The 15,920-nt window shown below is 43.0% G+C and overlaps 1 protein-coding gene across 1 annotated transcript; it reads left to right on the plus strand.

The window, feature by feature from the left end:
- The first annotated feature begins 135 nt into the window (after nucleotides 1–135).
- Nucleotides 136–12,223, plus strand: SPTY2D1 (SPT2 chromatin protein domain containing 1). The gene is made up of 6 exons (XM_042882129.1): nucleotides 136–246; nucleotides 5,389–5,503; nucleotides 6,913–8,475; nucleotides 9,049–9,208; nucleotides 9,794–9,871; nucleotides 11,980–12,223. Exons 1-6 carry the CDS (start codon nucleotides 187–189, stop codon nucleotides 12,074–12,076), a joined length of 2,073 nt encoding a protein of 690 aa, XP_042738063.1. The 5' UTR covers nucleotides 136–186; the 3' UTR covers nucleotides 12,077–12,223.
- Nucleotides 12,224–15,920: the final 3,697 nt, after the last annotated feature.

The raw sequence follows: 15,920 nt of genomic DNA on the forward strand, positions 1-15,920 counted from the left end.
CCCCGCCCCTCACAGCGTGTCCCGCCCAGCGGAAGTGACGCAGGGCTGTGACGCCGGCGCGAGGCGAGGCGATATAAGGGGGAGGCGGCGGCGGCCGGAAGCTGAGCGGAGCCGAGTGGCGCGGCGGGGCCTCGGCCGGGCTGGGGGGAGCGGGGCGGGCGCCTCAGCCCCGCGGCGGAACCGGCCATGGATTTCCACAACATCCTCGTGATGGCCTCGGAGCAGCAGGGGCTGAACGCCGTGCCGGTGAGCCGCGGGGTCGCGAGGGGCGAAGAGGCGTTCGGAACGCTGGGGCGGCGTTCCGGTGCTCGGCCGGGCCGGGGCCGGAGGAAGCGCCGTTCTCCTTCCCGTGGCTCCGCCGGGCCTCACCCCGGTCCTGAGCGGGACGCGGGGAGCCGCTGCGTGCTGGCCGGCCGGTACCGCCGGGCCTGGGACGCCGCGATCCCGAGTGCGGAGCCGCCGTCGCCGGCGATGCTGGCGTTTAAAAGTCGGAGGAGCGCTTTTGTTCGCTCTGGAGCCGCGGGGCTGCCACGTCTCGCTCCGGGTGAGCCCGATGGGGCGTGTGCTGACGGGCGGCCCTCGCAGCCTGCGCGCTCATTTGCATAAAGAATGTTTTCGGTAGGCGCTGCTTCTCGTGTTCGGCGTAACCGAGCGTCGCAGCCGTGCTCTGCCACGGGCAGCTCGCGCCGGCCTTTTGGTGAAGGCGGAGGAGGTGCACAGCGCTGAGCACCCCGCCTGGCACTGACAGGCAGAGGCACCGAGCGCTGCCCCGTGGTCCGTGGCCCTGGCTAAGCGTGGTGGATGTGCAGCAGCACTGTGAGCAGCTGTAGGGGAGAGGTGTGTAACTCGTCAGGTCCCATTGGGTTCTTGAAGTACCTTAGGAAACGTTCAGTGTTTCGTCATCTAGTTGGTCTCAGACTGACTCTGAGTAGAAATGTGATTTGTAACGTACGTAGGAAAGTAGCAATTACATAAATGTAGAATCATGGTATCACCAAGGTTCAAAATGACCGCCAGATCATCCAGTCCAACTGTCCACCTATCACTAGTATTTCCCACCAAACTATTTCCCTCAGTACAGCATCTAAACGTTTCTTGAACACCTCCAGAATGGTGATTCAATTGACTGACTTGAATTTTGGAGGAGAAATTTTCATAATATCCAACCTGAATCTCTCCTGGCACAGCTTGAGGCCATTCCATTCTGTCCTATTGCTAGTTACATAGGAGGAGAGGTCAACCCCCACCTTGCCACAGCCTCCTTTCAGGTCATTGTAGAGGGCGATAAGGTCTCCCCTGCACCTCCTCCGCACGAAACAATCTCAGTTCTCTCTACTGTTTCCTGTGAGACTTTTGCTCCAGACCCTTCACAGCTTTGTTGCCTCAGCCCAGCAATCCAGCCTGTCCAGATCCCTCTGTAGGGCCTTCCTATCCCCTGGCAGGTTGACACTTCCTCCTAACTTGGTGTCATTGGTATGTTTTTGAATATGTTTTGTGTCTTGTAAGCCAGGGTATCTCACTGTTGACTTGAGGTTGCGGTGGTAAAGTTTCCTTTGACCTCATTAGTTTTCCTGTGTGCTGCACCACTGTTTTCTGTCACACGTATATTTCATCTACTCGACATCCCAGTTTCTATCTCCACATCCTCAATGCAGATATGGTACTTTTGGGAGGCAGCCCTACCTGTTGTGCAGTGCAAGAGAGCTTTGGTGCTGTTTTTAGTGAAGGCAGGGTTATGGTTTACCTGATAACTCAGCAGTGAGTGCAATTCAATCCCCAGCTGAAGCGGTTTTAATTTCCTGCCTTCTTTGCACGCTGCCAGTGCAGCCTTTAACTCTAAAGACAATCTCTGAGCAGAAATGGAGCTGGGCTTGGCACCATCTGAAGTTGCCTGCCAAAAAGGCCAATCAGTTGACATCCAAGTCACTGCACTCGACTGAAACTGGTGCACAACACCTATCCCTATGAAAAGACTAAAAAATTAGTCTTAAATATTTCTGATTAAAAACACTGCACAGTCTAATTACGAAATGTACTGGTGTGTAACATTAACAGGTTTCCAGAAATGCTGATTCCTGCTTTAATTAGCACGCCCCCAGAATTTCCCTTGCAGAAGTTTAAAAGCATCTTTACGGTGCACTCAGATATCCCACATTTACTGTAATGGAAAGTAGAGTAATGTGCACAGGTTGTACTTGTATAGAAGCTGCAGAAAAGCTCAGCCTCAGAAATAATATAGCTCTGTATCATGAAACAGGGACAGGATTGCATCATGTCCCTGTAAAAATAGATCTGCTTGTTCATCTCCCAGTGGAACTGCTAAAATACACCTTCCAGTGCCCAGTTATTTGCATCAGGTTTTGTTTCTAAATACAGTAGTGTGTTTGTGAACTAGAGTAGTAACTAGCCATGTATTGTGCATAATCTTTGTGCTCAGTTTTCCCTTGTAACATTGCAAGGATAAGTTTTGGATGTATCTCCTTACACGTGTTTCTGTTCAGTGGTTCACTGATTTTCAATGCAGGCTTGCTTTGATCAGACATGGTAACAGTAACAGCATTTACTGCTGACCTCCTTAAGATTTAAATCCTGCCTTTATGCCTCTTTTCAGCTATGTTGGTACTCTCTATTAATGCTGCAAGAGTGTTTTGGGATGTAATGGATGTTGGGAAGCACTTTGAGCTCTTTGTATGGAAGGTATTCTTGACTGTATAAAACAATATTGCAGTTACTTTAAAATGGGGGGGGAGGAAAAAAAGGGCGTAGTTAAGAGCCAAGTCAGCCCGTCATCCTTCTGTTTTATCTGGTTTCTGTCATCACTGGTAGTTTTTAGGAACAATCTCACCTTGGTCCCTGCTCCCCTTAGCAGGGGGTGTATCTGGAGTGGACAGAATTTGGAACCCGAAACAGATGTGACCACGGAGGTGACCTAGAAGTGAAACAGCTTGTCATCATCGTCCACGTCAGCACTTGCTGAAGCCTCACTTTAACTTATGCATCACAAAATAACCTCCTGCACAATGGATGAGTGCCTGCAGTTGTTGGAAATTTGGTTTGCATTTCATTTCCTAGAATAAGCTGCTCAACTGCTTAAAGTGGCTGCATTTTTAAGGAAGTAAAACTGTAGTAAAATCCAGGATTTCTTCAGAGGACTGATACACGTTGCAATGCCTTCCTGTGAAACTTGCAAACTCCTGAATACTTGTCTGTAGGCAAGAGAAGCCCTACCAGAGGAATATGAGGAGTGGCTGTGAAGCGTGGAGCACTGCCATAGAGCAGAGCTCCTGTCTGACCTGCAGGTGAAGGTGATGGCCGCCTGCTGAGCAGAACTGGCTGCAGGGCAGCACCCACAGGGTCGTGTGTGGGCTTTGATGTGCTCGAGCTGCTAGCTGTGTTAACTGATGCTGTGTTGCACCTTGAAGGATATCTAAGGGGGGGAGCAGGAGCTTCCCACATCAGAAGGCTGCGTGTCTTGGTGTGTGATAAGGAAAGACGAGAAGTGGGGTAACATACAGAGGACAAAGCATAAATTATGTGACAGCCTATGAAAGTTGCCTGTACGTGATAGGACAAGTGGGAATTGTCTTCAGCTTGGGTGTGTGAGTCCACAGCAAAACTATTGCTTACGCAGGTGCTGTGTTTCAAGATCAGGTTGTGCAGAGCCAACCACTCGTGTCGTGCCGGGCAATTGCTGGGGAGGTGGTTATGGCACAGTTCACACAGGCTGGTTCCTCTGGAAAATACCCTTGGCTAACAGGAAGCACTTGAGGGTGCGTGGCTGAAGAAGGGCACCTCCACAGCCTTTCCTTTTTCCTTTGGCTCAAGCAGTGCCCGTGCTGCCTCAGCACTATCCGTGAGCTGCTGGACCTGCTGCCTGCCAGGGTGAGTGCTGCTCACAGCTTGGGTAGCACAGTGCTCTGGAGTAGCGTGACCTGCTCTCTAAAGGCAGAATGTTTGTTTCCCTGTTATTTAACCACCCTAGAGATAGCTGAGCCCGAGCAGTGCAGCTGCTGCTGCCTGGATGATAAGGCAGTGACATGTCCTGACTTAGTTGCCACTTCTACCTGGAGTCTGATGCACGTTGGTTTGCATTGAAAGTTAACTATTTTCTCAGTAGTTGCGGAGTATGTGTATGTTCCAATGCTTTTAAAAAGAATAAAGCAGTTTATTTAATCCTTTTCTAACCAAAGTGCTCATTTCCGTCAACAGCTGTTGTGGTACACAGTGCAGAACCTCATTCACTTCCATCTTCATTGATGAAACACTTAGCTCTGCTTTCAGCTGGGCATCAATAGCAAAAAATGCTACTGCTAGGAAGAACAGAAATCTTGAATTTTGCACCATTTCTCACCTTAATGGAAGTGAGAAAACAGCGTGCCTGTCAGGCTGCTTTACAAACCCACTTCTGGATAGGACTGTCGGTTGGAGTGCAGCAAAACAAAGCCCAAAAACTGCTTCCCCATCATTTTAATTCTTTATAAGGCTTCCTAATGGGAGAGATGAATCTACGCGTGTCCCCTGCTGTCTGGCAGTTTTCATTTAAAAGTGCTCCTTCTGCCTAAAACCATTTTAGGAAATCCTCTGTTTTGACTTTCTTTTTAAAAACTGTGTAGAAATTGGATAATTCAATCAAGCCTGAGGATTGCTTTGCCTGTCTGTTCCAATTTCCTTGTGTATATCAGGACTGCATTGCAGAAAATGAGGCTTCTGAGGGCCATAAGGGTAACCAAACCAGCTCTCAGGTAGCAGCGAAGTGCTGGTAGTGCTTAGATAGATTTCAATAGCTGAGCTTGACTGTAAAAGTTGATTGTAAAAGCTCTTTAATATGCTGAGGAAACCTGTCAGGTTTTACAGCTGTGATGTAGATGGATGTTGCATCCTGTAATTTTGTGTTGGTCATTCACAAGTTAGTAGAGTGCCTATGAAGAGCTGGTATGTAGCCACCCTGCCTGCCAACAGTGTTGGCTGTATTTTAGAATCATCTCTGAACCTTGGCTTTTAGTGTATGTGTATGTAAGGTAATGTATAGCTTTGTATATCAGTAACATCAAGTAATTTGAGTAATGTGCTGCTGTTTGAATGGATCAGGTTAGAACTGTTGAAATCAATAGGAAATCAGGCTATTGCCTCTGAAATATTTGGATGTAGATATCTTTACTGGATAATTTTTTAGATAACTTTCATAAGGCTGTATGAGACTTCATAAGGCTGACCTGAAATAATTTTATTCCATTACTGATGCAGCTATTGCATTATCATTCTGTACCATCTGTGCTTAAAATGAACTTTATGCTTATTTATGCTTAAATATGACTGATATGAAATCCTTCCGTTTCAAGAAAAGAGATACTTATTAATTTCTCTGACATACTCATTTGTTCTTTACAGAAAAGATACAGTTTGGCTGTTGGCCCTCCCAAAAAGGTTCCAAAGGTCAAGGGTGTTGAGTCTGCAGCAGTACAAGCATTTCTCCGAAGGAAAGAAGAAGAAAAAAGGAAAAAAGGTAATTTTTAAAGCAGCCTAAACTACATTCTGTGGAAGACATTCACTGACTCTTTGATACTTTGATCCCATTAAGAGCTCTGGCAAATGGACTTTTACATCCGCTTTTGGAATTCGTGCATATAACTGCTGATGCTGAGGGAACACCAGTGGAAAAGTCACTGCGAGGGATGTTTACATGCTTTCCTAAGGATTTAAATGTTAATCAGCTCGCTAGCATTTACTCTTGGACATCAGGAAGTAAATAAGTTGGAAAGATTGCAAGAAACCATCCTGGATTTCTGTTAATTTTGAAAATCCGTGTTTGTCTAAACGTGATAACAGTTTGTGGTGATGTCTTAAGCTTCTCTTTCAGTAATGCTTGGGTTTTAAATTGCAAAGGCTTTAAGACACATTTTTTCCCCGCTATGTTACAACACAGTGAGATGGACTGGGTAGTCCAGAGTATTCCTCTTCTGGGCCAGCCATGAGCCAGCTCCTTATCCCTGCTGCCAAGTGCAGCCAAAGGCAAGATCGAGTGTGAATAGGAAATACTCATGCTTTTACTCATCCTGTGGTCAGTCATGGCCACTCACAAATAGAACAATGTAGGCTGGGGATGGTACCTTTACAGGAACCCATTTAAAGCACAGCATGAGTTGCCCTGTCCGATTTCTAGGAACTGATGCTCAGAGATGCCCCTTTCTCCTGAGTCTTTATGGTATTTGGCCCCTATTCCCTGTCTCTCCAGTATCCGGTGCTCAGACCTCTCATCTTTTCACCATCGAGTTCAGCCTGAATTACATCAACCGATCATACACAAGACACATAAGATGGAGAGCCTACTCATGCAGGAAATAGGTAAAAACAATTTAGGAACAATATAGGGCAGGCTGTGGAGATGGTGCACAGGGCACTGTCACACAGAAGCAGTGACCTGCAGCTTGCTCATCGGTAACTGCCTGCTTCCGCACCTCAGTCTACTTTCCAGGGCATATTCCCTTGCCCTTAAACTCCTCCATCCATCCCTCCCTTTCCTCACCTTTACTTAAACATCTGATAGTAAATTTTGTGCAGTCTCAAAATTCTTTTAGTCATTGTCAGAACTCTTTCTCCTCAGAGATCCCATGTCCTGTGTCTTTTTACCACGGAGTTCTTGTAGTTTGTGTAGCATTCTGGAGAGTTGCTTCTGTTGACTCAGCTTAGCAGGTTTGGTAGGAGCTGTATTTGGCTTAATAGTTCACTTTTGTAAAAACAGCTGACTCAGATGGATCACGTTGCCCTGTTGGCAGACCTCTGATGGTGTTCTGCTCTATTCTGAATAGCTGTTAGCCAGGTATCTTATTGTCTCAGATGGTTTATCAGTTTAGAAGACCCCGAAATAAAAGAGTAGTGCTTTTGTTTAACTTTCTCCTGATTTTTCTTTTACAGAACTGGAAGAAAAAAGAAAGAAAGAACGACTCTTGGCTAAGCGAATTGAACTGAAACATGACAGGAAGGCAAGAGCTATGGCTTCACGAACAAAGGATAACTTTTATGGCTATAACGGTATTCCCGTTGAAGAGAAGTCTAAAAAGAGGAGGAGGACTTGTGAGAATGTTTCTCAGGCCCCCGAGGCTGAGTATGCAACAGAAAATGAAGCAGAGCAACTCGAATTTACTCAAACTGAATCGGAGTATGAGCAAGAAGAATATGATGAGAAACCATCCAAAGCTGCGGTCAAACCAAAGGCGCCACCCAAAAGTGCACCAGCACCTCTCAACTTTGCAGATCTTTTAAGGCTTGCTGAAAAAAAACAATATGAACCGGTAGAAATAAAAGTAGTGAAAAAGATAGAAGAGAGACCCAGAACTGCGGAAGAATTGAGAGAGAGGGAGTATTTGGAACGCAAAAATAAGAGAGTAGAAATGCAGAAAAAGAAAACCGAGAAGGAGGTTAAGAATACAGGGATATCCAGTTCTTCAAAAAAAGCAACTTCCCTGAAGGAATGTGCAGATGCAAAACTTAGCAAAAGTGCAGCAGATAAACATGCCTCTCCAAAAAGCAGCCTCTCTTCTCTGAGTGGTACTGATAAGAAATCCAAAGCACCAGCATTGACGGACAAGCACTCGCGGTCTTTATCTTCTTCCAAATTGAGTCAAATGGAAAAAGTAAAAACCTCACAAAATAGTTCCTTGAAAACCCCTACTGCTGGCAGTCATAGTAAATTACCTGTCAACGGTATGGGAAAGTCTAGCTCAAGCTTTCCTGTGCCATCTTCAAAGCCAATGGCCAATGGGGCTCAAAGGTTACCGTCTGCTAAAGAATCCAGCCTGAAAAGGCCTGTCCATACAAAACCAGGAAATGCTGCAGCCCTCCCGCATGAAATGAACTCCAGCTCAAAACGATCCAGCAGCAGTTTAGGAAAGGGAGGACCTGGGCATCCAGGCGGAGGATCAAGTGCAGGACCAGGGCGATCAAGCAGCAATTCTGGCATGGGACCAGGAAGGCCAGGGAGCGTCTCAAGCCCAGGGCCCGGGCGACAGGGCAGCAGCTCGGCCGCAGGACCTGGAAGGCCAAGCAGCAGCTCAAGCATGGGACCTGGGCGACCGGGCAGCGGCTCAGGCGTGGGACCTGGAAGGCCAGGTGGCAGCTCAAGCACTGGACTTGGGCGTCCAGGTGGCAGCTCAGGCACCGGCCCGGGAAGGCCAGGCAACAGCACAAATACAGCACCTGGGCGACTGGGCAGCAGCATGGGAACGGGACCAGGGAGGCCGGGAGTCAGCCCGAGTGCAGGACCTGGGCGGCCAGGCAGCAGCGCAGGAACGGGGCCGGGAAGGCCAGGAGTCAGCCCGAGTGCAGGACCTGGGCGACCTGGCTTTACAGCTGTAAAGCCCAGGTGTACTGTCGTATCAGAAACTATTTCTTCCAAAAACCTAGTGACGAGGCCCAGCAATGGACAGATGAATGGAATGAGATCTCTTCAAGGGCATAGGCCTCCATTTCGCTCACAAGGTACAAAGTTCTGTAGCAATTAATTTTTTAATTAGTTGTTTGTCCCATATTTCTGATATGTCTGAGTTGAAGTCAGTGATGATCTTTATCCAAGAAAACTCAGACAAAATACCGTATTTATCTTTTAAAGAATGCATTAAGCAATGGAATGTTGTGGGTTTTTTTTCCCTTTGCAACTCTTCATTTGTTTTGACCCTAGCTCACATTCTTTGAGGTAAGGGCCTGGGGCTTAATTCACAGCAAACCTGTGATTGATACCTACATGTTTTCACTGATTCACCTTATCAGCAAGTGAGTAGTTCTAAAAATGGATTCCTGAACAGGAGAAAGCAGCATGAACTCTAGCAAATAAGTACCTAGAAAACTTTGAACAAGAATGTGGAGTTATGTCTGGTGCTTTTCCTTGGGGTGCAGTTGATGTTAGCAGAGGAAGTGTTTCCTTTTACTGACTTTAAGAATTTCTAATTAGCTCAAGGCAGCAGTTTTCTGCCTCAAAGCCCAAAGCATAGCAACAAAAAGTACTGATAAATGTGTGTTATTCATTGATGTTTTTTTCACATCCCTTTCATTTAGGTATTGGGAGACCACCTGTTGGTTACAAAAGACAAATAGATGATGATGACGAAGATGATGAATATGACTCTGAAATGGATGATTTTATTGAAGATGAAGGGGAACCCCAAGAAGAAATATCAAAACATATTCGGGAAATATTTGGCTATGACCGGAAAAGGTAGGAAAAAATGTAAATTTTTATATACTGTAAAGCGAGCAATGGAACAACAGAGATAAGGTCATTGGGCTAATTTATTAGAAATAAGCAAACTACTGGCTTAAAAAATGTGGGTTTTTTTGTTGCCATGCTTTTCTGGAAAGCAAGAGAAAGTCTGATGCAAATGGGACATAATGGAAAACAATATAGCTTCTGTAACTTGTCATTTATGTAACCCATAGCAACTCTTTTCTATCAACATGTGTTAAAATGTTTTCTTATAGCAGTAGCGTTCCAGAATTCATCAGGTGTTGCAGCTTGAATATGAATGGCTAAATGCAATGGTGTTAGCAGTTCTGTGAGAATTGAAGTTGGTATCTCTGTGTACCTAGGAACCATTGCAAAATTAATACTCTGGCTTATTTAATTACTTTCCTTTTGTCTGATAACAAGATATAAAAAAGCAAACATTTTAAACACTTGTAGTCACTCTTTCAAAACATTACAATCTAAGCTAAGTTTTCTTTCTACCAGGATGTGAATTCCTCCCTCGGCTGTATATGATCGTGGTTTTTTAGTGTCTAAATGCTACTATTTAATTTCCAGATATAAAGATGAAAGCGATTATGCCTTACGCTACATGGAGAGCAGCTGGAGAGAGCAACAGAAAGAAGAAGCCAGGAGGTATGCATGGACTTGAGTTAAAATAGGAAGTGGGAGGTTTATTTATTGCCCAAGTCATGGGGATATCTGCTGCTACTTATAGCAAAGCAGCTAAGTCTTCCCATCTTTGATAAGAAAGCTTAGGTAGAAGCTGAGCCAACTAGTTTGCCAGTGGGATAGTGAGTACAGTAAATAAATCCTGTATGTTCATTCCAGTGCATCACAGTCTTTACCAGTGAGAATTATACCAACTGATGCCCAAAACTTTTGTAAAAGTATTTGAATTACAGTTGAAATGCTAAGCCCTTTGGTTTGTCCTAAACATAGATACTGTTAGCTCCTGAGGTCTGGGAGGAAACTTAACAATCTCTCCATGTGTGTTTTGTGTGTATGGATATAAAAAGAATGCTCTGACACACATTTATAACCAGAGATTTCAGAAACAAAGGCTTGATGTTCATATTGGTTTTGAGCACTAGTTTCAGCCTCCAGAGCTGCACATTCCTTACATGGTTGTTAGAAAGCCTGGCATTCACGAAGTGATTTGCTTTCTGCTTTTTCCATGCCTGATGGGAAGATGTCTGCAATACACTTTGCAAAGCCTTGTAGGAGTTACAAAAGGTTTTTACCTATTTATTAATAAGCAAAAGGAAAACTGGAAATGTAAAGTCAAATTTTTACTTCTGAGATTTATTTTTTTTACACTGCTATCCAGAGAGTGCCTTGAGTACTGAGAGCCTTCTGGAAGTTAGAGTCAGTGTTCTTATTTCTCCCTGCTCTTAGGGACAGCTGCTGCTCATGCTGTAGTCTCTTAATCAGAGAAGTAAATGGAATTTTACAGTGATATCACTGTCCACTGAATTCTGTGTTGAAGACCTACAGTGGGTTTTTGCAAAGTTTAACACCTGACTAAGCTTCTAACACCTGCTATTATAAAAAAGGGCAGATAGGAAACTTCAGTAAAACAATCTATCTTCAGCTAGCTTTTCACTGAGAATTTGGTTAAAAGCATCTTGACCCTTGGCATGAGGAGCTTTCTCTAACCAAAAGAGCCTGTTAAAATTACTAAGTTCTAAATTGAAATGGAAAATAATGCTTCTAGCCACACTTCAATCGTGTAGATCTTTGAAGTGTTTGGTTTTTTACTGCCTGAACTTGGATGACTGCAGTCTCCTGAATTCATGATGATTTCTCTCTGCTTGTTATAGGCATAAGCAGAGCCTGAACTGGAGCAGTTACCCTAGAACAGCTGAATGATAGGTGGTCATGTTATCAACCTTGTAGTAATGAGGTGCAAACTGCCTTAAGCTGCTTCTTAATGAAGCACAAATGCACTTCACAGGCCTGCAGACAAAGCAGGCAGTAGCTGATGACAAAATAGGAGCTTTGTCACACCTATTCCTAGCATCAAGTAGCAAGGCCATCCAGCCTTTCTTAAGTGAAGAGGAGGTCAGGGATTGTAGGTGCTGTTTTCAGTACTGCTGCTTTCAGCAGGCTGCCCAGAAGCTGAAGAGGCTACACGAGGACACAGCTAGAACATGCAGTGCTCAGCAGCATCTCTTCTCTGTGCCTGTTCATCAGAGGCAGGGCAACTAGGTGGGTTCTGAGGGTGAGGCAGCATTGTTCATGTAGCTACGTTAATAATGCCTGTTGTCAGTAAGCTGCCACAAAGCCTCTTGCTTCTGTTTGATGGATCCATTCTCACTCTTGCCTAAAGAAAGGTGTAGGTGGTTCTCAGAAAAGCTGAACTGAGTCTGTCTGCTGTGACTTGTATTTAAGTTATGTTGGCAGGAATTGATGCATGTTCCAACATCTTCTTTTCAAAAAAAAGAATGATCTTAGTAAAACCTTTTTTAAATAATGATAATTTTCTTTAAAGAAAACTTTAAATCGTTTCTCCCTCAAAAGATTTGATTCTGCTCTAATGGTGAGAGCATCTTGATTTCCTTAGGTACGCTCTTTGTTTCCTTTAAGCTGTATGCTTACTGTAATTGAAGAAAACCTATGAACTGATCTAAAACACCTTTGCTCAAATCAGCTGCAATTATATTAGGATTTCTTTTCTTGGGGGAGAAGTCAAATTTCATGTTTGATGAGCAGTTTGTAAAGGATTTCAACTTGTTTGGCAGCTTGAGACTCGGTGTTCAGGAAGACCTTGAGGAATTGAGACGGGAAGAGGAAGAACTAAAACGCAAGAGACAGTCTAAGAAGCTGAGGACCCGTTAACTGACTTACAGCGTCGACTTCTTTCATTTTTTGCTACCCTCTGCCTCCATACATCTCCTGTTCTTCAGTTTCCATTTGCTTGTTAGAGGGCAAAAGAATATGTAAAGGGATAAAAGAACTGAAAAATAAAGGCTTTAGTTTGACTTATATAAGATATTTATTTTTAATACTTGCCAAGGGTTGATTTTTTTATGGAGAAATTAATGCACTAATGCATATTATTAAGTAGAAGAAAAATTAAGAAATGTTTCCATTGATTAAATCAGTTCAAGATGCCAGCAGAAATATTGACTAACTATGCACTGACGTGGAATTGTGCGGGCCCATATACAAGTAAACCAATTTTGCATTCACTTGAAAGGAAGGAATAGCACTGGGGGAGTAGTGTTCTTGTTCCCTGGTATTTTTTTTGAGATGTAGAGAGAAATTGCTTTATACCCTGCTCTGTCTCCTAAGTTAAGCCTCAAAGTTTCTGAAACATCATCTTCTATACAGAAGCAGCTTGGGTGTGAATTCAGCCGTTGCCACAAATGTTCAAAGCAATAAAGTGCTGTATATTTTTCTGATTTGAGGACCCATACACAATAACTGAACTGGAATCGTCATGTTTCCTAATGGAGAAGTGCGTGTCACTTGCAAAATGTACAGTTAGAGATATCACCAAAAGGTTAGGCTGGCTTCTGCTGTGTCTGGAATTTCAATGCCAATCACATTCAGTAGGATAAATGCTCATCCTGAAAATAGGAATTTCTAGTGTTTGTGTGTAACTTGTGCTTTTGAGCTGAAGCATATGCTTAGGAATTCTTTTCCTGCCCTGTCAGTCTTTGCATTTGTCTAAAAGCCTCTGTTCTTTTACAGGTTGTGTGCTGTGCACATGTTTTTTTCTTCTGTTAAGCATCAGGTGTGTTAAATGATTTAAAATGTGGAGCAGTCACTTATCTAATCAGGTGTACTATTTGGAAAACACATTTCCAAAGTACTTGCAGCTAGCTCTTGGATGTCGATCACTTTGTATGACACAGTGAATACTTTTGATTAAATTCATCAAATCAGAAATCCAAAATGCATGTCAGGAGAGTTAGTTGTGTTACCCAATGCCCATGTTTGCACATTATTTCTAACTATGCATTTGAAGACTTGTTTCCTTCAGTAACTGAGTTTGTTTACTTATCAGCATGGGGTTCATCAAAATCAATAGGGGTTGTAAGAAGAGTCCGAAGCTCGAAGCTGGTGTTGCATCTGCTTTGATTCACCAAGTTATCCTTCAAAGCTCACCAGTATCACTGCTCAGTGAGCAGTAAGACCCCGCTGATAGCCCCTCACCTATAGCTATTGAAGCTGTTATGTTTTAATACTTGAAGTACTTAGAAAAGTACAAAAAGGGCTTGGGATATATGTTGGGGGAAAGAAAAATGAAGAAAAAGAAAAAGTTACTTAGAAAAATAGTGAAGGAACCTTTAAAGATTCCTTCAGAGGGCAATTTTTTTTAAAACAGTGCTGCTTCCAGAACACAGTTCAGACAGCTTGGAGGCTGCTGGAATCAACACATCTAACTCTTAATGAAGGAAAAAACATTTGCTTTTTTGAGGCATTTTCTGTTGATGGTGTAGCATTTCACTGCCTTAGCGAAACACTGACATGAGTAAGCTATTGGGATGGATTCTATAAACTAATTCAGTATTAGTTGCGTAGGAGCATGGATGGTAACTGTCACTGCTCCTCTGTATTTTTAACTTTGTATATTAACTAACAAAAAGGTGTTTCTCAGTGTATACACTCGAGACCATGCAAGATAGTGTAATCTCAGTGCTTGTCTGCAAGTGCGTTGTATTCACTCTGCTTAATGGGACCACCTCACATTTGCTGTTGTAGTTCCCCGAATTCCCCAAACATGGCCATGATCTCTGGGACCATGATTGACTGTGGGTTTGTTTGTTTGCTTGGTGTGGATTTTTTGGTTTGTTTAGCTGGAGAAAGGCTCCTAGGTCTGTCAGCCTGGACAAGTATCACTTGCAAGCAATTTTCTGCCTGGCTGAAAACAGTCTCTTATGAAGCAAAAGATGCTCACGTAATAATTTGAAATTGGAATTCGGTTTGGAGTTAAATCTGCATTTCAGATAACCGAAGCTTAAATAAACCCTGATGATTTCATTGCTTTGCACACGGTCGGTTAAATTTCTTAATCTAAAGCACTTTGGTCTTTGAGGTGCTGACTGGAATGCGGTCTCTTCTTCCAGCCTCCCTAAGACACTTGTTTAACTTCACACAATGATTGCTTGATTTTTGTTTCGTATGAAAAATTGCTCAAGGACACATTTGTCATTTTACAATCAAGTACTTTCTCATAATTGGCACGGGACACCAGTGGCTTTCAAATTTTGTACAAGTGTTTGGGTTTTTGTTGGGTTTGCATGTGCTGCGTATTTGTAAATGGACTTGGGAGGGCCTCGTATTCAAAATCATGTTTGCTGTTTGCCAGATTAACATTATTAATCTTCACGAGAGTACTTTGGTACTCATCCAAAGTGCATCCAAATTTGAGGTTAAGAAAAAAACTGGAAGAATTCTTCTATTGGTTTATGAGGATCTGATGTTGAGCTAATGACTTAATTGTGTTTAATGAAATTCTGGTTTGGATTTTAGATTCTTTCTTTTTTTAATTCACTGCTTGACGATGTGCCTTTTATACTAAATTGCGTCAAAAACTAATGAATGTAGAGTATGAACAGGTTGGTCAGTTTCTGCTATCTCAGATTCTGTGTACTTAAGCCTGGTGGTGTGAGATGGTGACGTCCTTTGCATAAAGCCCTTCCAGGTCTGGCTTTGATTGCACAATTACAGTAGCTACTTCTGTACTGATAACGCTAAATCAAACGAAGGGCACTTTCTATTGATGACTACTTTTTGAAAATGTCTTGTACTTACGCTTGAGCTGTATTTCACTTTACAGCAGTCTTTTTGGAGGCCAGGGTTTTGCATATCACAGGAAGCCTTAGTGTGCAACTCTGTGCTGTGCTTTAAAATAAAAATCTTTCAAGAAGTTTATGAGATCTCTATGGAAATCTGGATTTATTTTTGTGTAAAGCCCAAAATATTGTCCAGGAAAACTAATTTTCTATTTTTTTTGCATTTTGTAACATAATCTAGTAGCTGATGCCTATTTCTAGATACAGCGTATTTCTGGAGACCAAAACATGTCAGAAAATAAATATATGGAGAGACTGTGTTTAAGGTGTGATGAATGTATTTATATTTATTTTGGTGAGTGGGTGTAATGCAATATTAAAGTGGTAGTTGTAAATAAGGGTGCTTCTAGGTTTAGCCAATGATTTCCTTTGGGGATATCCATTGTGCATAATGTCTTTTTACACAATGTGACAAATCAGGTTTAAAAACTTACATAGCTTAACTGTTTTCTGGTGCTGTCAAGAAAGTGTATACTTTTGCACACCAAATGCATATAAGTTTTGCAGACAATAAATTACAGGCATTAAACATTTTACTGCTACATCTCATTGGTCTACTTTATAGAAGACATTTTTTTTCCTGCTGTTTTCTTCTGAGCTGTTACATGAAACAGCATTAGGCTGAATGTTCTCCAAGAAAAACTGTTCTCTTGTTCCCATGCAGCACGCAAGAAAAAAATTAATGGAGTCCCTTAAGCATTCAAAAAGGAGCTGAAATTGATTGGCATCTCCTACGGTTTAGGCTTCTAATATAATATATATTTGGAGGAACATGAACTTAAAAATGATATAAACAAGTATACAAGCTGCCTTTCATCTCTTCCACCTGAAATATATGGTGTTTCATCTTGCAGTTTCATGAGCAGCATCTTTCTCAG

Source organism: Lagopus leucura, unplaced genomic scaffold (assembly GCF_019238085.1).
Source record: "Lagopus leucura isolate 7727_CA_CO unplaced genomic scaffold, USGS_WTPT01 Super-Scaffold_100033, whole genome shotgun sequence".
Classification (NCBI taxonomy): domain Eukaryota; kingdom Metazoa; phylum Chordata; class Aves; order Galliformes; family Phasianidae; genus Lagopus; species Lagopus leucura.